Here is a 21329-nt window from a genome sequence, read left to right as displayed (position 1 = left end):
TAGACAAATCCATGAATTAATCTCCTGCCCCCTGGTTTATAGAATTTTAAAAGAAAAGAGGCGAATAAATCAGTGTCTTTATCTAGTATGGATTTACTGTAATACTACTAGAGTATTAATGGCACAGAAAAGTTTAAAATGTACCACACATGGCAAAAGAAAGCATCTTTTCAACCACCATGAATTATTGAAGGCTTCCACTTTAAGATGAGAGTCCACCTACACATTCTTAAATATTGGCTTAATTTATTGCTACTTAATATTCAAGAGCTCAGTGGCAGAGTATATACTTTGCATGCAAAATGTTCAAAGTTCAGTTCCTTGCAACTCCAGTTACAAGGATCTCATGTAGCAAGGCTAGGAAAGTCCTCTGAGGCTTTGAAGAGCCACTGCCAGGCAGAGTGAACCAATGAATGTGCTTGGCCTCACAAGATATGGTGTGTTTCTTTGTAGTTTGCAGGCAGGTATCAGCAATATGGCTGCCCCTGTTCTGTCGAACAGCATTCCTGTCGAGATATGGCAAGTGCCTACATTCCAGAAACAGTTGAAGACAATTTTGTTCTAATGGGCTTTTTCAACAAGATATTTGGGTCTTTACCACTTGTCAGGAGTTCAGTCTTGTTTAAAAGGTATTATTTTGTTTTTTTCAACTGTGTTCAATTATTTCATGTATAAATTAACTTTAGACAGTAGTTTAGAAGGTGATTAAAACATTTGTTGCAGTAATAATAATAATAATAATAATAATAATAATAATAATAATAATAATAATTTTATTATTTATACACCACCCATCTGACTGAGTTTCCCCAATCACTCTGGGTGGCTCACAGCAATATATTAAAAGCACATTAAAACATCAAGCATTAAAAACTTCCCTAAACAGGACTACCTTCAAATATCTTCTAAAAGTCAGATAGTTATTTTATTTCCTTGACATCTGATGAAGAGTGCTACTACCTCTGCAATAACAACAACAACAACAACAACAACAATATTCAAGAACATATATCCTCTGTCACTTGAAAGAGTGCAGTTCCAGAAATCTGTGCAGTTTTTAAAAAATATATAACTTCTCCTTTTAGTTCTAATGTGACTGCTGTTAAATTAGGGTGATATATATGTGACTATATCCTTATCAAGCCCATGTCCTGCTACTTACTAATCTCTCTGGTTGTTTGATTCAGTCAACCATGTTTTAGGCATGTTCCCCCCACCCTTTGCTTTATGTGACATATTGCCTGATGAAGAGTTCTGGAGAAGTCAAACACTTGCCACTTGGGTGGTATTTTGGTCAGTCCTAATAAAAGTATTGCCAAACTGTGGATTTTTACATTTTTTTACTGTGTGTTTCCTTTTACAAGTTTTAGTTCTATCAGAGTTCAATTGTGTGTTTTTCAGCTTTTCTTATTTTAATCTGCAAGCCGCCTCAACTCCCTGTCAGGAAAGAAGGTACGTATAATTTAACAACAACAATCTGTATATTCTATTCAATTCCTTTATTTATTTCATGAAATCATTTATTAGATCCCAGTTTATTTGCATTTTTAAAACAATAAAATTTGGAGATGCCGTATTTGCAATTAAAATTTTGCATAGTACTGTATTTCCATAGTTTAGAAAAGTGTACCTGCTATATTGCTGTTCCTGTGTCATTCTTTTCAATAAATACCAAAATCAAATTGCTTGCTGCTTAAAATTCTTCAGTGAATGGCGTAATTATGATTTTAATGCTGTGCTGTATGAAATGTCTGATGGTTTTGTTTTTTTAAGGAGCTGTGTTTTCTTTCATTCGAAAGGCATCTTTCAAGATCTGAAAGGATGGCAGCAATTAAAAAGAAAATACTATGGGGACAAGCCTGCAGTGTGTGGAGGGAAAGATTGCTATTTGTTATTTACTTATAAAATTTCTGTACCGCCCTTCATCCAAGGATCACAGGGTGTTTTACAATATTTAAAAAGAATACATAACAAAAGAAAACAATAACCCCTCCCCCCACAGTTTTAAAGGCCATGTATTGTTTAATTAGCCAAAGGCCTGGGAGAAAAAGAATATTTTTGCCTGGCGCCTAAAGACATGTAACCAAGGTGCCGAGCAAGCCTCCCTCTTTAATATCTGTGAAGTTTTTCATAAACTACAGTCACACCATGGATCCCAAATGCCTTGGTACTCGGACGTTTTGGCTCCTGAACGTCACAAACCCAGAAGTGAGTGTTCCGGTTTGCGAAAGTGCTTTGGAACCCAAACATCCAATGAGGCTTCCGCGGCTTCTGATTGGCTGAAGGAGCTTCCTGGAGCCAATCAGAAGCCGTGCTTTGGTTTCCGAATGTTTTGGAAGTCAAATGGACTTCTGGAGCGGATTCCGTTCGACTTCAAAGGTACGACTGTATATGTAAAAAGGGAGCAAGCTTTCAAGAACAGATTATTCCATCAAGCGTAGGTTTATGCTTCATTGACTAGTCAGTGTAAACCAATTACAAAAATCTTGTGTGCTTAAACTTGATCAGGTTAATTAATGATGATCTCCTAGCAGCCCTTTCAATTGTTGCCATACAGTTGGTGTCCATGTACACTCGTGTATTAAATGGAAAGGCGATATGGTGGTTCTGGTTGCTGAATCAAGTGAACCAGGATAGCAGATGATTAAGAAATAGCAGAAAGAAAAAGAAGTTTGTTGCTAGAACAAGATTAGTTATCAACATCAGTGGATGTTATCAGATGTTGAAGCACATATGGAACAGGATACACCAAACCACCAGCAGCTGCCTACTGACACTGGTGTAATTACAGGTAAATGCAAGTAGGTCTTGGATTCCTTGACTGAATTAGGAAACCATTCTTTTTTGCACCTTGCATAGTCCATTAATGAAACTACCAAAATACTTAACTGCTTCAGGAGCAGACTTGACAGCAGGGATTGGAGGACTTATTTCAGCCTGAACAGTTTCCATGAACAGCGCTCCGTTGATTTTTGTGCATACTTTGTTAAAACAATTTGTAGTTTTAACTGTAGCACTGACATTGGTGGTGGCTGGAGAGGCATCTGTGGCATGCAACACCTTCCACCAGCTACTTGCCATCGTGGACAAACAGTCTGGCCGCAGATATGTACTTGCTTTGGTAACCTCTAGATTAGACTGCTCAATGTGCTGTACGAAGGGCTGCCTTTGAAGGCTTCTCAGAATTGGTTCAAAATGTTGTTGCTAAGTTACTAGCTGGGAGCCACTATTTAAATAGCTGTGATGGCTGCCATTCCACTTTTTGGATTCAGAGCACCCACTGCTGCCACCTTCCCTAACCCAAGCTATATCTCTGGGCTTTGGGGAGGGAGGAAAGGTAAGGCAGCAATTCACAGGATCCTCCTTCTGATGAGAGTTATGCTTACCTTGAGCCTGCTCATGGGATTCAAAGCAGACACCTGACAACTCTTCAAGATGTGAGCACTCTTACGCCTCTCTCCTTTTTATGCTTTTTCATTGCTGAGAGGAGTGCAGCTGAGCTATAGTCACACTCTGACAGCAGTTGCCAAGGCGGTGCCTTCTACGTAGATATACCGTATTTTTCTGTGTATAAGACGCTCCCATGTATAAGACACTCCCTATTTTGGGGGACTCTAAATAGAGCCAATCGCACATCGGCAAAGCCACCAATCGTCTGCACGCTCGACAAAAGCAAGCACCAATTGCCCGCCCAATTGCCGCAGCAGCCAATAGCCAGCGGACCTTGCAGCATCCACCAATCACCCGCAAAAATGCCACGGACAATATCCGGCTCGCGGCACCCACCAATCGCTCATCCCACTTCTCCACTGTCTGTGTATAAGACAACCCCAAGTTTTTAGCATAATATTTTAATAAAATAACCTAGTCTTATAATATGGTACTTGAGCTGCAAGTCCCATCATCCCTGACTACGCACTAGCCAACAAGCCCACTGACTTATCACTATAATCAACTCTGCATCTGGATTGAGTTTGAAAATATTCACCTCCATCTGCTCCACCGCTGGTGGCCGGCATGGATTTTGAGACCTCAGACCCCATCTGGAAAAGAAGAAATAGAACTGAGTTTCGTCAGCTTGCTGACAGAGTATAAGAGTGAAAAGCCTTGGCATTCTGAAGTACACCACAGAACAATAATATATTATTATTTTCCTTGTCTATCATTTCAAGCCACATAGGTATACCCAAGAGGCAAGAAGATTAATGCTTTCATCTTCTTATTTAGTAGACTGGACTGGCTCTATTATAATCATGTTAGTAGTAATCATGTTAGTAGGAAGACAGAGTATGGATTCCACGGGTGGCTCCCACTCAATATATGATTATCTCAAAAGCAAGTTAACATTTGAAAGTGACTTGTAGCCTCTTCCCCAAACAAAAATTACCATACCGCCGCTTCTGAGGTAATGCAGAAAGCATTATTCACCTGGGGTTATTTCAAAGCAAAACACAGAGAAAATATAATTTTAGTAAGCTGGCACTGACCCAGAGGTTGAACCAAAACAAGCCGCAAACATTCAGAGACAGAAGCAGAAATCAAAGTATGATTGTAATTAAAATGGGGTTTTTTATATAGCCTTCATTCGAATGTACTTTATGAATACCTTTTTTCTGAACAACTGCAGACCCAATTTAAAGATGGAAAGAAGAAATTGCATCCTTTGAGGTGCTGCAAGCAGAATGAAATGGTTTTGCAAGCCCCAGTATTAAGACACTTGTGTAAGTCTCAGAAATGAGCCCAGCTGAACAAAAGCAGACATTCAATGCACTTTAAGGTAAAGGTAAAGGTACCCCTGCCCATACGGGCCAGTCTTGCCAGACTCTAGGGTTGTGCGCTCATCTCACTCTATAGGCCGGGAGCCAGTGCTGTCCGCAGACACTTCCGGGTCACGTGGCCAGCGTGACATCGCTGCGCTGGCAAGCCAGGGCAGCACACGGAACACCGTTTACCTTCCCGCTAGTAAGCGGTCCCTATTTATCTACTTGCACCCGAAGGTGCTTTCGAACTGCTAGGTTGGCAGGCGCTGGGACCGAACGACAGGAACGCACCCCGCCGCAGGGATTCGAACCGCCGACCTTTCGATCGGCAAGTCCTAGGTGCTGAGGCTTTAACCCACAGCGCCACCTGGGTTAATGCACCTGGTCAATGCACTTTATTCTTGTTTAATTCATAGAATCATAGAATAATAGAGCTGGAATGGGCCCCAAGGGTCATCTAGTCCAACCCCCTGCAATGCAGGAATCACAACCAGATCATGCATGACAGGTGACCATCCACTCTCTGTTTAAAAACCTCCAGGATATAAATATAAATATAAGCAGGATATAAATTGCATCATTAAGACTGCAATCCGATACCTACTTGCCAAAGAGTAAGCCCCACTGAATTCAATGGGCCACACTTCTGATGGAGTGGTGTTGTATAGAATTGTGCTGCAAGGCTGCAATCATATACAGTCATACCTTGGGTTACAGACGCTTCAGGTTGCGTTTTTTCAGGTTACGGACCACTAAAACCCGGAAGTACCAAAACGGGTTACTTCTGGGTTTTGGCAATCGCACATGCGCAGAAGTGCCGAATCGCAACCAGCACGTGTGCAGACGCGGGTTGCGAAGACTGTGGGTTGTGAATGTGCATCCCACACGGATCACGTTCGCAACCTGATTGTCCACTGTATACACTTACCTGGCAGTGAGTCCCACTACTGCTTATTTCTGAGCAGATATACATAGGATTGCACTGTAAATAATCTGTTGGCTATAGATGAAGAGCGTTTAACGTAGAGACACTGTGGCAAAATATGCTAATCTTCTGAAATTATTTGCATATAATGTGATTTGTATAAGCAATTATTATGTCTTCTGGTTCGTTTAATTAAATGAAACTGTTTCCACCATGAAATATCCTCAAACTGTACTGAGATACTACAGCATCTATCATAACTGATTAATCCATCCATTTAAAAAGCGAATCTCTATAATCCGTTGATAGCCCTACTATGCTGGCTGTTAAACTAACTCTTTAGTCTGGAGTTGTGATCCCATGTATAGTTAACAGAATCAATTCGCCTACTAGTAATTTGAATCTTATGGTAGATATGGGTAGCCACTCAGCCTAAAGTACAGTGCCACACTGGAAAGTTGATGCCCAGATTTTTCCACTGTGCCTATTTCACAAAACATAAACCAAAGCTTTTATTTTTGATGGTCCTTACAGCTTTCTTTTCTGTCTCCAAATTCTAGTAACACAATGAGTCACAGTAAGCTTAAATGAACAACTACAATGGAGCCAACTACCCTCTGTGTCTGATTTTAAATGACTGTTTTGTTGGAAATTTAATGAAGCTTATATTTGGGAAACTGAACCTGCGCTCTGAAATGAATGAGAAGACCTTCAGCCTGGAGTTAATAGGGGAAAAGATGATTGCTTCTCCAAGAAACAATGCAGCTGTCAAAATTGCTATTAATGTGTACATACTTTTAAGACTCTCTTCATACATAGAGATTCATATGAAGAGTGTGGGCAGATGTGGAACAGGAAGAAGAATGGGACTTGTTAGTCAGTGTCAACATATTCCTTTCAATTAATCATAGCAACCCTTCAAAGCTCTTAAGGGAAATCATTAGAGTTGCACTTTCATATTCCTTCCTGCAAAAAAAATTAATAAAAAAAACCTACACTACAATATGTCTTTAGAAAGTAACCATGTACTGGTTACCAAAAAGTTTTGTCTGATGTGTTCCAAAACAATAGCTCTTTTGAAATATTTAGCAGGTTATGTTGAAGTTAATTAATCCTGTTTGATGTAGGCCAGGGTCTGAAGGCACATGGAGCCACATTCTCACTGAAGCTAAGCAGGTCTGGGTCTGGTCAGTACCTGGATGGATGAGTGACTAGGAACCACATGCATACTTCATTGAGTTCCATGCTACTTAAGCTGACAAATGTGCACAGAGACAAAAGTGATGCCACTGGTGATTTCCAAAGCGCAAGGTTGAAAATGTGGGTCATCCTTAGGTTACATCAGCACCATACTCTAGTTACAAAATACTGCTGAAGACTATGGAGTGCTGCTGCTTTATCTAGGATTATTCTCCACTGGAATTATGGAAGGTAGACAATGCACATTAGCCTTCCCAAGACTAAATCTGTGCTGTACAGAAAAGCAAATGTGTGCAACAAAAAAATCCTTTTGAGTGCCTCCAGACTATCACTACTATGGAGGAGGGATTCTGCATCCCAGGAAATTAGTTTGTACAGTTAAAGTGGATTTGAACACTCTGTTATCCCGTGATGGCCTTCATTGATGCCCCCCGTCAGGCACACCGGACTCTGAACTTTTATTTAAATACTTTTAAATAAGTCTCTAGCCCTCCTAGAAAGAAAATAATGAAGTAAAGTAAGCAATTTCTGTGAAATGAGCCAGCTTGGCTGCTCCTGCCTGCCAGGTTTTTAGCCAATAAGTGAAGTCAGAGCAGTGATTGATAAGTGAGTTGTTTGGACACCAGATGATAGGAATATTTAGAGTCCTAAAGAGCTGCTATTTTCCCCTCCACTTTCTTGCACTTTTCCTGCTTCTGTCCTATTTCCAGTTCTTTGAATCTCCTTAATTTGCCTTTGCAACTTTACTATGGTGGGTTCATCTTAGATCAGGTAGTCCTTAGAAGTTATTTTCTGCAAATTCTATTATTAGAAGAAAGTCTCTTTGTGTAAGCCCAGTATTTGGTTTAAAATGGCACTAGAGAAAACTTGGAGTTTGTGTCTATAACAGCTGCATGGCAGGCAGAAATTAAAGTATGAAAATATAGTTATGGACAAAGCCTCACCACAATTGCACTGTCTAATTTTGTGTTATGCCATGCCCCCATGGCAGCCACTTTGTGATTTACATCCATGACAAGTATGACTCCAGCTATTTTTATTTATTACAGATCATTATTGTGAAACTTAGTTTGTATTATATCATAGAATCATCTGATGGATTTGAATTGCGGTTTACATAGAGGGAGCGTATTGTGTATAGTGTTTACTCAACTGAAGTAAAATTGGTTTTATATGGGTTTTTTAACTTGGAACTGTTTAAATTGTATTGTTTATGGATAAATTTTGATGTATTGTTTTCGATATGGGCCAATGGCCGCAATAAATCTATAGAATCATAGAATCATAGAGTTGGAAGGGACCCTGAGGATCATCTAGTCCAACCCCCTGCAATGCAGGAATCTGCAGTTGTCCCATATGGGGATCAAACCTGCAACCTTGGCATTACCAGCATCACGCTCTAACCAAGTGGGTTGATATGCAGGCTGATATTTGTTTTATTATTTATTTGGGGGCAGGGGGTTTTATATGATAGAATGTACTGCTTAGATGTTCCATATTAAGGAGTACAGAGATATGTTAAATAAATAAAAGTAAGTAGATCATATTCTGCAATGCAGGGAAGTTACATGGTAGATGAGATAATGAGGAGAAGGTTCCCCATAGGCAGAAAATTTTAAAATCACTGCTCTCCACGATGCCCCAAATATGTCTTCGTCTTTTAAACTGAACATGGGAAATAAAGCCTTGACAGCGAGTTTGGCGCTTCCAAAAAAGGAAAACCTGATGCTTTTCATGTCTATTTATTGTATAAGCTTTCTGTCGCTCTGCTTCTAGTTAGCATGCCATGTATATTTACAGAATAAAAGAGGAGGAGGCTGACTGACAAAACAATTCTATAGAGTCCAGTTCAGTTCAACATATGCCCTGAGATGAATAAGGCTACCAAACTGGAAGAGGTTTCATAACTGTGTCTCATGATTTCAGCATATTTTTTCTTTCTGTAATGGTATGTCTACTCTGATTAATGCTATATATGTGTGTGTATTTACCAAAGTATAGCTTAAACTTTTTTGGTACATGAGCTCTGTCCTAGCTTCTGCCAACCTAGCAGTTCGAAAGCACGCCAGTGCAAGTAGATAAATAGGTACCACTGCAGTGGGAAGGCAAACGGCGTTTCCGTGTGTTCTGGCACTCGTCGCGGTGTTCTGTTGTACCAGAAGCAGTTTAGTCATGCTTGCCACATGACCCAGCTCCCTCAGCCTAAAGCAAGATGAGCACTGCAACCCTATAGTCACCTTTGACTGGACTTAACCATCCTTTTACTACCAGGAAAATCTCTGCTGGACAGCACAACAAAGATGCAGTGGAGGCAGCAAAGTATACCTTCTTTGCTAGGTAGGCTTGATGATGAGGCCTCACTTGTATTTGATTGCATTCAAGTGGAGTTTTCCCCCACCGGCATTCGAGCTTGCTTCTTCGCCCTAAGCTCTGGAGTATACTAGGGAGCCAAACAGGCTCTACAAAGTGGGAGACGGCACTCAGGAGCAATCATGTCAATGGCCCAAGCCACTTGGGTGTTCCAAAAGTCAGCCAGGCCTTTGACAGGAGCACCAGTATTATCAGCTGGAAAATCCCCCAGAGCTGTCTGAAAACCCATTGGATACATCAGCCTCCGAGGGCAGACTATCCTAATAGATCTTCCACCTCCACAGAGTAGAAAATATGCTGAAAGCCTAAATCTCAACAGGAAGTGATCTGATCGTGACAAGGGACTGGTGTTAATATCCCCCACTTTCTAGAGTACTAGCAGTGCAACTTTGAGCTTGCAGCAAGAAATTATGCTTACATAATGCAAATATGGAGACATATATGGGGATGGAGGGAAGTATATTCCCAACCTTTCACTTAAAATAGAGGAAATAAACAGAATCATGTCAATAAAAAGAATCTCAACCACTTCCCAGGAGGAAGTAAGGCAGTCAAAAAGAGATAGTGACAAAAAATGGCATCCATACATTTTTTAAATGGAAGGAACTTAAACTGTTTAATCCACAAAGTGTGATAGTTCAGAATATCCATAAAGCTTTCTTTATAACGTACTCAGTTTCTCCTCCTTGAAATGGAGAACTGAAAATGTTTATAGCGTTATACGCGGGGACCCTCAGAAATCACAGGCGGTGAAGCCTGTGAACTTGGTGAGCACCATTTGCGCCCCCCCCCGACCCACGAAGGAGCCTTTTTAAAGGCTTCGGAACGGGGGACGGGGTGAGCGGCACGGTGCTGAGAGTCGACTGCTTCTCCTGCGGAGTGAAGCCGCGCTGCCATGGCCGGAGAGCGCTGACTTCTTCTTGTGAATTGGACTTCAAAACAACAACCCGTGAGTAGTACGGAATTTGGATTTGCAAAGAAAATCTTTTTTGAATTAGGCACGATCGGGGAAGGCGCAAACAGGAAGTCCGTCTCCCCGTCCTGTAAACAACCTAAAACAAGGACCTGATAACTAAGGTCGAGAGAATCTTTTCTTTTATCGGGCAAAAGACATTAATTTCACAATTTGGCACTACAAGAAATTGTACTGGAGGATAAGAGCTAATTTTGGGTGCTGATGTGCCACACACACACACACACACACACACCCGGACCCGGGAGTGATCCGCGAGAGAGCCTGTTGAAAAGGTATTGAAGAGTTTGACAGCTGTCAAACTAGCTGTCAAAGCTGGGAAAGAGAACTTTGTTTCTGCTGCTTGTGCTGGCTGTATTTGTTACAATTTGATTATACTTTGTTGAAAATAAGGAAGAACTGTTACAAACTAATTTGATTTTTGGATCTGAACTGGAAGGAATACTAAGTAACCAAAATCCCTCTAGAGGGGGTTTTGGGACATTACAAGAATGGCTGAAGGAGGGAAAATTCAAGCTAAGTTGGACAGAGTCTTTGTTCTCTTGGGAAAGCTACAAGGCCAAATTGATGTTTTGGCTACAAATGTTGCAACTCTGGACTTAACAGTAAACAATTCATTGAATTTGATAAGGATTTGACTCAGGAAGCCTATGCAGCTGGACAAGAAGAGAAACTTGAGAGATTTGAGAGTGTGGAAAAAGAGATATATGTTGTTCCTGAGGAAAAGGAAGGAGGAGCTGTAATGTTGCCGAAGATAAAGGAGGGCCAGAGGCCTGACATGATGGCTACAAAGGAAAACAAGAACTTGATGGTGAAAATCTGGTCTGAATTGGAAACTGAAGAATGGAGAGATCTCCTTATGTGGAGATCTGAAGACCCAAGGATTACAAATTTGATTAAGGTGGAAGTTGGAGCTTTGGGGACATTTGGACTTGAAAGGAGTAAGAAACAAGATTCAGGCTCCACTTTTAAATATGGAGGTCTGGCTGGAAGAAACATGGACTTTATTGGGCTAGAGCTTCTCCGAGATTTGGTGTTTAATACCAAGGACTACCAAAAAAACCGGCAGAGAGGAATTGAGAGAGAATTAAGAGCCTCGGACGTGAGATCTCCAGGCTGATAGTAGATTGACTGATGGACGTTTGTTGGGGATTGAAACCGGGAAAGGGGGGGTGGAGTCTGGGAATCCAAAGGGTGTATAATCTAACTTGTTCTGTCTTTATTTTGTTTTGATATTTGTATGAAAATTGGGGAAATCGTGGAAGGGAATTTAGGCCGACTTTAGAAAAAGGTTTCAGAATAAGCAATGATGTATTAATATGAAGTTTATAAGGTAAAATTGGCTTTTTAAAAATGAACTAAATATAAAAAGTTTTAAAAATAGGGATAAGAACTTGTCGAACCAACAATCTGAACTGGAATACAAGAGGGGGAGGTGTGGGGAAGTCAGGAAAATATGTTATAGAAAATAAGGATTGTGAATTCTATGTGTTTTTTAAAAAAATTGTTTTTTCTTTTTTGATTTTTTATTGTATTATAGTGGAAAATCTTAATAAATATCTTTTTTTTTAAAGAAAATGTTTATAGCATTATATTGACCCTTCTATTCTCCTAACAACGCAGACAATAAACTATAGTTAGGTTAGACTGTATGCAGACCTCAGTTTCCTGTACTGCTGAACAGGAAACAGTGAAAAGGTACAAAGTAATGTTGCCAAAGAGGTACCAACTAGAAGGGTTTTGTGTTGCAGTCACTGCTGTGGACCATGTGCCTGCCTTGTGGGTTTAGGACACCCAACACCTGCCTTAGAAGGTGGGAATTGAAAACCATGAGAAGAGCCAGTTGAACACAATATATGCCAAGCTTCCTGGAAACCTCAAGCAGGAAATATTGTGCTGTTTGTGAGAAGGAGATACTTTGTGTGCATGTGAATCACTGGCTAACCAGTTAGAACCAAAAGAACTATAGTTCATTAAAAGGCGGCTATGGGGGCATCCATCCTCCCACCATGGATCTGAAGGGTCTTCAGAGCCCCAGGGGTTCTCGTGCATTCAGAAAACACCCAGTGAGCTCTTCACTCAGATGAATTTATAACCTTCTCATCCTCAGAGCCTGTCAGCAACTGGGAACTTCTGCACCCTGGGGTCACCCAGGACCCACCCAGGCTCAGCTGCAACTGGCTACACCAGCCATTCCGGTTACCTGCTCCTGAGGAGCCTGGTTCTTCTGAGCCTTGAGGCATGGACTCTATTGGCACGTAGCTGCCTCTGTCTGCACCTCCTGACACGGGCATTCCCTAGAATTGGGAGGTATTTTTATCTCCACTCTCTAATTTTGCAGGTGAGAGCTGCTGCAGGTAAGTCAGCAGGTCCACAGGTCCCTTCTGGTCCTCTGCTGCAGATGGGCATATCATAGCTTCTCCTGCTTTGCTGGAGATATCTAAGGTAACTCTGAGTCAGGAGGCCCCATTGGGCCTTCAAAGTTCAGTGTCTTCATCTCATCTGATGGAAGCATGACACCAAGTGGATTCTGGCCCATTCTGAGAAGCTTATTCCTACATACATTCATGAGCCTTCAAGGTGTCATAAGACTCAAATCATCCCTTCAAGCATATGGATCTCACTGCTGTGTTTGCACATGAGTTTACCTCAGGACTGCTAATTCCCCACAGCTTAATAGTCTGATCTGTCTGGCATATGAGAAAGGCCCCTCACAGCCTGCTGATCAACACCTATTGTCCACTTCTGTATGTAAGTCGCCCTGCTAACTTATGGAAGCTTCCATTGTGAAAAGGGATATTGAAATGGCATGCTAAATAGTCACTGGAGATAGATTGCTCAAAGCATTGTATACGTATGAATAGGCATCTCTGCTTGTAGGATGGGATATTTGCGGGGGAGGGAATTAGACCTACTGATGACATTTTAAGATGAATAACAAAAAGAATAAGGAGGTGTGAAGAACAATAAGAGATGGGATAATTGGTGTAATTTTGTCCATAGCCAACCAAGCAGATTGTTCTGCCAGTCACTTAAGAAGAGCAGCAATCAGCTTAGATGCTGCCATGATTACAGGCAATGGAAAAGCCATTTATTTGAACGGAGTATTTTAAATACATACATACATACATACATACATACATACATACTGTTATCTGAATAACTAAACTTATTCTGTAGTTAAGATACACACTGCGGATGCTATGGCTAAAGAGCAGTTTCACTTTAATGTATCATTATCATTCCATTTCTTTTTATTTCTCATTGTAAGCTGTCCTGGCTTTATTATAGGGCAATCTATAACCACGGAAAGCAAATGATTGAATGAATAAATAAACACAGGAAGAATAATTAAATGATAAATTTCTATGGATTGATTGATTGATAACATTGCATTTATATACAACCTCCCCCAAGGAGCTTGAAGTAATGTAGATGGTTCTCCCCACCTCATTTTATCCTCACAACAACCTGTGAGGTAACTTAGGCTGAGAGACAGTGATTGGTCCAAGGTCACCCAGTGAGCTTCATGGCTGAGTGAGGATTTGAACTCTGGTCTCTCAGGTCATAGTGCAACACACTAACTATTACACCACACTGGTTCTCTTACACCATACTGCAGTGGGTTATGAAGTTACTATATGACTGGGCCAAAATAAGAAGCAACGAGGAAAAAAATATTTCCAAGTTTTCAAGACCTCCATATTGAGAAGCTGAAGTACCGTAAGCTTCCTTGCAAAATGCAATAGTGATGGAGTGGATGCAGCCTTGAACAAGGACTATGGGGCTAGAAATGTCTGGTTGAAACTTACCTTACTGGAAGACAAGATTTGTTGAAAATGTCTTGTTGAAAGTTGCATTACAGCTAACTTTCAGTTGTCAGTTAATGAGTAGTGGGTATGGAGTTGAAGGAACAGCTGGAACGCTGCCTGTTAATTGGACTTGTGACAGCACTGTCACAGTGACCGATGAGACAGGTAAATAGTCTGGCTGTTGAATGACTATTTTTGAAATCTGAACAAGTCTTTTATTGCAGCTTGACACCACTGCCAAACCTGATCTCCAAAAGCGCTTTCCCAATTATCCCTTGACAATGTCAACTAGATGGAAATGGTTGAGCAAAACTTCTGGAGAGAAGGTTGGGAAGACTTGCAGCACAAACCTATGGGCATTAATTGGAAATAATTTCAACTTTGTTCAGTGGGGCTTACTTCTCTCTGTGTGTGTCCATAGATGTGTTAAATCTGTAATAATTTGGAATATATTCCTCCTCTGGATTCCTAGGCAATGCACATTAATTTTAACGCCACTCTTGAGATATGTAGTTATGGAGTGGACGTACGTCAAAAGCTTTTGAAGCCATTGTTTTATGTGAAGCAGGGGAGCTTTCACAGACTTATTATTATATGTCTTTATATAATTATATAATATATAATATTTATATAATTATATTATTATTATATTATAAGAAAACTTCTTTAAAAGAATCATACTACTGGCCTAAATTCATGTTGGACCAGTAGAATCAAAAAAGCTGTTTGCTACAAATAAAACTCTCACACCATCTGCTATTTGTAGTTATATATTTCTAATCTGTACTTGGTCCAATCCACAAAGCCACATTCATATATTTAAAAGAAGCCTTTTCTCCAGTATAGTCACAAACAATTTTCAGTTTTGAAAATAATGTCACTAAAATAATCTCTCCCATGTTTTAGAACAAAACCTTTAACTGTAATCATCTTTTTTTTTTTTTGAGATTCTATATACATTACACTGATCACCAATTAATTCCCTTTAGTAACAGCTGCAAACTGCTCTGCAATGATAGCAAATATATTTATATCACTAGTTTGAGACCAATTGAATCTTAATTCGCATGAGTCCCCCAGATGTCACCATAATATCATTTCCATTGGCTTTTTAGACACTGTTTTTAGATTGTTTTGAAACCTTCGGGGGGGGGGGGAATAAATGCTTCCTCTTGCCTTTGATGCTTCATAGCATATTCAAGATAGATTCTGTGACAGGAGGAAATCCCGTAAACATATGAAGGTACCTTGTACCAAGTCAGACTACTGATTGATCCATCTTACTGGGGTCCAAAGCAACAGAGCATCTGCTTTGCATGCAGACGTTCCCACGTTCTGTCTCCAGCACCTCCAGGTGGGGCTGGAAGAGAGATCCCTGTCTGAAACCCTGGAAAGCTGCTGCCAGTCAGAGTAGCCAGTACTGAGCTAGATGGTATGTTCCTATGTTTGCCGTGGCTTGTAACAGGTCTCCAGGGTATCAGGTTCAGGTCTTTCTCAGACCTTCTTCCTGGCATTTATTTAGGTGGAGGTACAAGGGATGAAACCTGGGAATTGTGTGTGCAAAGTATGTGTAAAGTACTATCACTAATATATAGCTTCTCTCATATGGAGAGGGATTGTATTATTAAACAGGAATTCTAACAAGTGTGAATTCAGAAAGCTATTGGATCTCAGTTTATAAATTCAATGAATTCTGAATTCTTTAGATATTTCCTTCTGCTAGATGATGCCCAGGCTGATGGCATGCAAAGGGCTGACATGGGCCAAGGAATATTATTATTATTATTATTATTATTATTATTATTATTATTATTACACATTGGAAGAACAAATCTTTACATTACAAAGGGAGGGGGATTGAATTTTGTTTCACTTAGTTTCTTTAGATGCTATATTGTATCAGCATATTTTATTCAACTTCCTCTGTTACAATATTTATTTAAAAAATCAGTTTGGGAGTTTGACAGTCTTTCCTTTTTCAAATTACTTCTCTTGTAGCCTTGAATTCTCTCAACATGAAATTAAGTAGCACTATATGACACTAAGCAACATACTAGCAAGAACTCAAACTGCTGAAATCAAAATTCAACTGTTTGTAGAGGATCTCTTGTGTATTAAGAGGAAAACTTGAATACAGGAGTTTTCAGGTAAAGTGGGGAAACTTTACAAACTAATGCAATATCAGTGCAGGAGTCAAAGAAATGTTGTTTCCATGGTTGATGGGGGGAATGACTTCTTTATAGCACTGTTCTGGAAAACCTGTGGGTGGAAAATTTGGAAAAGCGGCTCACAAGAAAAGATTCAAGATGACTGATATTTCATCTTGAAGCTGCCTGGAGGATGGAACAAGCTTCTCCTGCTCCAGAAGCTAGCACTCGAACCAATGGATTCAAGTTACACAAAAGGAGATTCCAAGTAAACAACAGGAATAACTTTCTGACAGTAAGAGTTGTTCAACAGTAGAACAGACTCCCAAGATAAGTGGCAGACTCTCCTTCCTTGGAGGTTTTCAAGCAGAGAGTGGATAGCCACCTGTCATGTATGATCTAGCTGAGATTCCTGCATTGCAGGGGGTTGGACTAGAGGACCCTGGGGTCTCTTCCAACTGTACAATTCTATGATCTATCTCCCTGTGTAAACTTCCAATCTATATTGCATCTTCCTCTACCTGGTTTGGGTAAAATAATAATATTAAATCAATATTCTCAGAATTTAGGACTCCATGTAGTTTTACCCTGAGAGATTATTGAACACACATAAATTTTCATCTCTGCCACTCACAACATAATTTAAAGTTTCTTCATAATATCTATGCTGATTCTATGCTTCTACTAACACCAGCATAACCTAGCCATGCTCTTATTCTCCTCCAACAGCAAAGAGTGCAAAAAACAGAAAACTACAGGAATGCCAATATCATACCTGACAACTAGGTTGCCATGCACCTATCATGATGATGTGACAACAGGAACATCATAATAATGGCACTGAACCCAATCCATGTATCCTCTCATATGTGCTGCAGAAGCAAATGCAGACATGTAGTTTGACCCTCAATCCTCAATTTCCTAAATTATTTTGACCTTTAAAAGCAGCAGTAGAGACAGACATAGTAGGAGCTAGATGCCGGCGTATTTGATTATAACTGACATGATGAGTATCAGTGAGCTCATCTTCCCTGTCACCAGCAGGAAAAATTCAACTATTTACCATTAAGAGTGTCTTTTGAACACTTCTTCCACCCAGAACTGTTTACATCCACTGGGGCAGGGTGGAAGCCTTTGATTGTAAACCCATCAGCAGTACTGCAGTCATTAGAATTTTTATTTTCCAGCATGAAACAGAATGTGGGTCAGCTTGAAGGCAAAGATGACAACTTCTACTGTGAACTTCCAGTTAATCAGAGCAGTGCCGTTTTGAGAGCCTTAAGCAGATGGTTTTCACAGAGTGCTATTACAGTAATGGCAACAGAACTGATGTGTGCTCCAGTTCAAAAATAAGCAACATGACAAAGTAACTATAGAAACTGGATCTAAAACTTGATCCTGACTTGTTTTGACTAAATCATAGCTTAAACAAACCACAGTCTCCAAAGTCTGGAGTTGTGGTTTGTTTACAAGTGGAAGCAGATACATTTGAACTTTCCGTGGCCATCAGCAACAGTCCTCAATGTGGCTACAATTAAGATTTATTTTTTCCCTGATACAATTAAAGAAGTGTTCTTGTACAGCCCCACTGGTAGGTCCTGTGCACCATATCCATATGCTAAAAGGCCCACTTGGGTGGCTGAAGAATCAGATCATTTTAGCCCAGTTTGTGTTTTTGTTTTGTTGGCAGATAAGTCAGATTTGGCTGGCTGTGCCCCACTGGGCAAACACAGGGTCCCACTTTAGCTTCTGGGGTGCATGCCACTGACAACATTGCACCTACCAAAGCAGATTTATAGGACTGGACTATAAATAATCTGTAGTCTATGTTTCTATAGAAAATAGCTTATTTGTCCACATATGGCACAATACAAAAAAAGCATGCTTCCATCCCAATGAGACCCATTAGTTTCCAAGAAATGCAATGTGGCTCCTTTAACTTAGTCTGCATGGTGACCATTTGACTTTAAAGCTGGTAATATATGGAAACTGTACAGATAAATATCTACCTTCTTAGAACAACCTCATTGTTCATAGCAATTGCATGAGCTGTATTAAGATGGTGACTTTTACAATAATAACTAAACAGCTGTACATGCCCCCAAAAGACGACAATCACTGATGGCAGGTATTAAGAGGTTATTGAAATACACATTCTCTTCAAAGGGAAGTACTTCTTCACACAACACATGGTTGGAATTTGCTCTCACAAGATATGATGATGGGCATCGGCTTAGACAACTCCATGGAGGTTAAGGCTATCGGTGACTGTTGGGTTCATCCATACTTCTGCTTGTGTTGTGCCTGGAAAGCATAGGTCCAAGCGGTTTCCCCCATGCCCTTGCTCCTTTCCAAGGGAAAACCTGCTATTTAGTGATAGATCAGAACAAATGTCAATCCAAGGAAAACCTAAATTGCTGTTTGCTTTGATTGAGTGCTAAAGAATGGGAAAGCAGAGGGACAAGAGGAAGGACGAATAAACCTTTAGACATGATGTTATGTCATACCTCCAGCATCAGAAGCAATTATAGTGGAAGAGTGCCATTGCCCTGCTTGTGAGCTTCCCAGAGGTATCTGGCAGCCACTTTGAGAAACAAGATGCTGGACTAAACAGGCCTTTGAGCTGATCCAACTGGGCTTTCTAGTGTTCCAATGTATCCCTCACATTGTTCCAAACAGTTATTTTCATACTGGGCCCAAACTGTAGAATGGTATGGAATGTATTAGGCAAATCTGAAGGGGGAAAATGACTTTCCATTACATGTATCCAGTGTTTTGGGCCATCCATGATTCTTCTGCTGAAGTGAATTTTTCCCAGGCAGGATTGTAGTTCTGGAAAAGGAAGCACCTGAGCATTAATTTCTCTTACCAAAAATTCATTGGTTACAAGTGGTGCCCAAGTGAAGCAGTTCTTCTGTTCTGAGGCACCTAGGAGGAAACTTTCCAATTATTTTCTTATAAGGGTCAGTGGAAGATAATAGGAATTATATATTTAGGCAGCACCAGAGAGTAGCCAGCCTCCAAAAAAGATGTCTCTGGGAGTTTGTTGTCATTACTAATGCAGAATCCTATCACGAGTAGATCACTCAGTGAGGCCCTTTCTATCTGTGCACCATTAACTCTGACTTCACAGATACACATCAATGTGTGCTTTTTCTGTGTGTAAACATCTGACTCCATATCACTTTGTAAACAGACAAATCTGCAGCTGATGAATTAGGCTCTTGTCTGTGAAGCCTCATGCCACATGTGTCTTTAAGACATCATAACAGACAGCAATGGTAGTGCAGCTGTTCTGCTAGAATTTAACACTGCATCTGATTCTCACAGATGTCCACCGAGGGACTGCACAGCTTTCTTTGCTGTGCTATGCATCTGGGCTGTGTACAAATGTATCTACCTATATTCAATGTGTGTGTGTGCAAAAGTGTGTCCGAGATGTGTGTGATTTGTCCACCCACCCACACCTGGTTCTCCATCTCTTCCTTTTCAGCTTATGCCATAATAAAACACCTTAGTGTTTAAGGTGCCACAAGGCTCCCTGTTGGTTTTCCTCAAAGCTGCCAACACATCATGGCTTGTGTGCAGGTATGTATATGTATATATAAAGATCTGATCCACTGGGATTTGTTATGCTCATGTAATCACATCTGGTGTTTGAGGAGGAGAGAGCTTTCCTCCTAAGTGTGCTTTGTAGATTCACTTGGGTCCTCTTGGGGCTATTTCTGCTCTTTTATAAGCATAACTGGTTATGCTGCTTTGAAGTGTTCATTACCGCTCTCTGCATGTGGCATTTTCCGCAGTCTGCATGATGTGAGTTACTTGATCCGTTGGTGCTGAAGTGTCACAGGTGGATTTGTTGGCAAGGACAACCACCTGGGATTCTTTGATCCACATGGTTTTGCTTCCTTCCAAGTTGTTTCTAGTCGGCATGACATATGGTCTAGTATCCACCTACGGGGAGTATCTAATTTTCCTTCTTCCTTCCTCCACAGCTTGTGTGGCCCACTTTCTTGGTTCATCTCAGGTTATCCGTGCTGTGCCTTGTTTTCTCCTGCATGAGGGACACTGTGGTATCTGACATTATGTGTTATTCAGAAGGGCAGTGGTACAGCTAGGGCTGAGTCTTGGGATAAAATGTAGGCCTCCCCGGCTTGGCATCCTGTGTCTGCACCTAGGCTGGCATGAGCATGCCCAGGGTCTCCTGGGACTACTGATGCTGACTGCATCCTTTTAAAAAAAACATTGTATTGTCTGGGGTTGCAGGTGCTCATTTTATGATTTTTACTTCATCCTTTTCTACAGCAACCCAGCACTTATTCGCAAGTCAGGAGCAAACCTCCACTTTACTATGATTGAAGTGGGTTTAAAGTGAAAAACTGCACATAGACTCTTTCTTTCAAAACGGGGCTGGCAAATTCGTTTGGTTTGTTTGTTACACACTATCCTATCAGGTCCAGAAATGTAGAAACAGTCCTAAAACACGGGATTTTTTGTTTTACTTTTTTGGAACGGGGGCAGGGGCAGGAGGGAAGAAGTGCTAGTTCTGTTACTCACAACTGGTCACACACAGGTCGTCTGAACGGTGCCATCCCTAGGACGAGGGTCCAGAGTCTGAAAGCCACCACCTCATGACCTGGAAGGGGAGATGGGAATGGCAGAAGCGGGCCGTGCGCGTCCAGGCTCCTTCCAGCTCCCGTGAGTCTTTGCACGTCTCCCCTCAAACTCCGCTCACGCCCTCGCTGTTGCCCAGGGATGCGGCTGGCCTCGGCGTGACCCCTGCCTGCCGCTCTTCCCCTTTTCCCGCCCGCCTTGACAACTGCCCCGTCGGCTCGGCGGCGTCTCCTGGCCTCCCCTGGGCGCGCGCCGCTGCGCCCTCGCGCCACCCTCCCGGCCACGCGCGTCTCCCCCTCGCCCCCTCCTCCTCGCGTAGCCCCACCCTCGCCGCCCCTCCCAGCCACCCTCTCCCGCCTCACACTGGAGCCGAGCGTCATTTCAGCCTCGGCGGCGCTGCAGACATGGCGACGACGCTGACAGCCGTCCAGCCGCTCACTTTGGACCGAGGTAAGCGCTCCGCCGCCTCAGGTCCGCCCCGCCTTGCTCGCTGAGGGGCGGGGGGGGGGTGCTCCGAGGATGCCTTGT

The 21329-nt window shown here is 41.4% G+C and overlaps 1 protein-coding gene and 1 long non-coding RNA gene across 3 annotated transcripts in view; one reads left to right on the top strand and one right to left on the bottom strand.

The window, feature by feature from the left end:
* Positions 1-986: 986 nt before the first annotated feature.
* LOC114605445 (uncharacterized) lies at positions 987-21093 on the bottom strand. The gene is made up of 3 exons (XR_003708575.2): positions 20745-21093; positions 3989-4043; positions 987-1813 (listed from the first exon to the last, which is right to left on the bottom strand). It is a non-coding gene; the product is annotated as an uncharacterized LOC114605445 (long non-coding RNA).
* Positions 21066-21329, top strand: part of LIN7A (lin-7 cell polarity scaffold A) — a 41814-nt gene continuing 41550 nt past the window's right edge. For both annotated transcript variants that reach the window (XM_077934776.1, XM_028746755.2), the window contains exon 1: positions 21066-21251. In XM_077934776.1, coding sequence (XP_077790902.1) covers positions 21206-21251 — 46 coding nt within the window. In that variant the 5' untranslated portion in view covers positions 21066-21205. The remainder of the gene's footprint in view (positions 21252-21329) is intronic.

This window comes from Podarcis muralis, chromosome 10 (assembly GCF_964188315.1).
Source record: "Podarcis muralis chromosome 10, rPodMur119.hap1.1, whole genome shotgun sequence".
Classification (NCBI taxonomy): Eukaryota; Metazoa; Chordata; class Lepidosauria; order Squamata; family Lacertidae; genus Podarcis; species Podarcis muralis.
The sequence above is the reverse complement of the archived record's forward strand: the minus strand, read 5'-3'. Positions and strand labels throughout refer to the sequence as shown.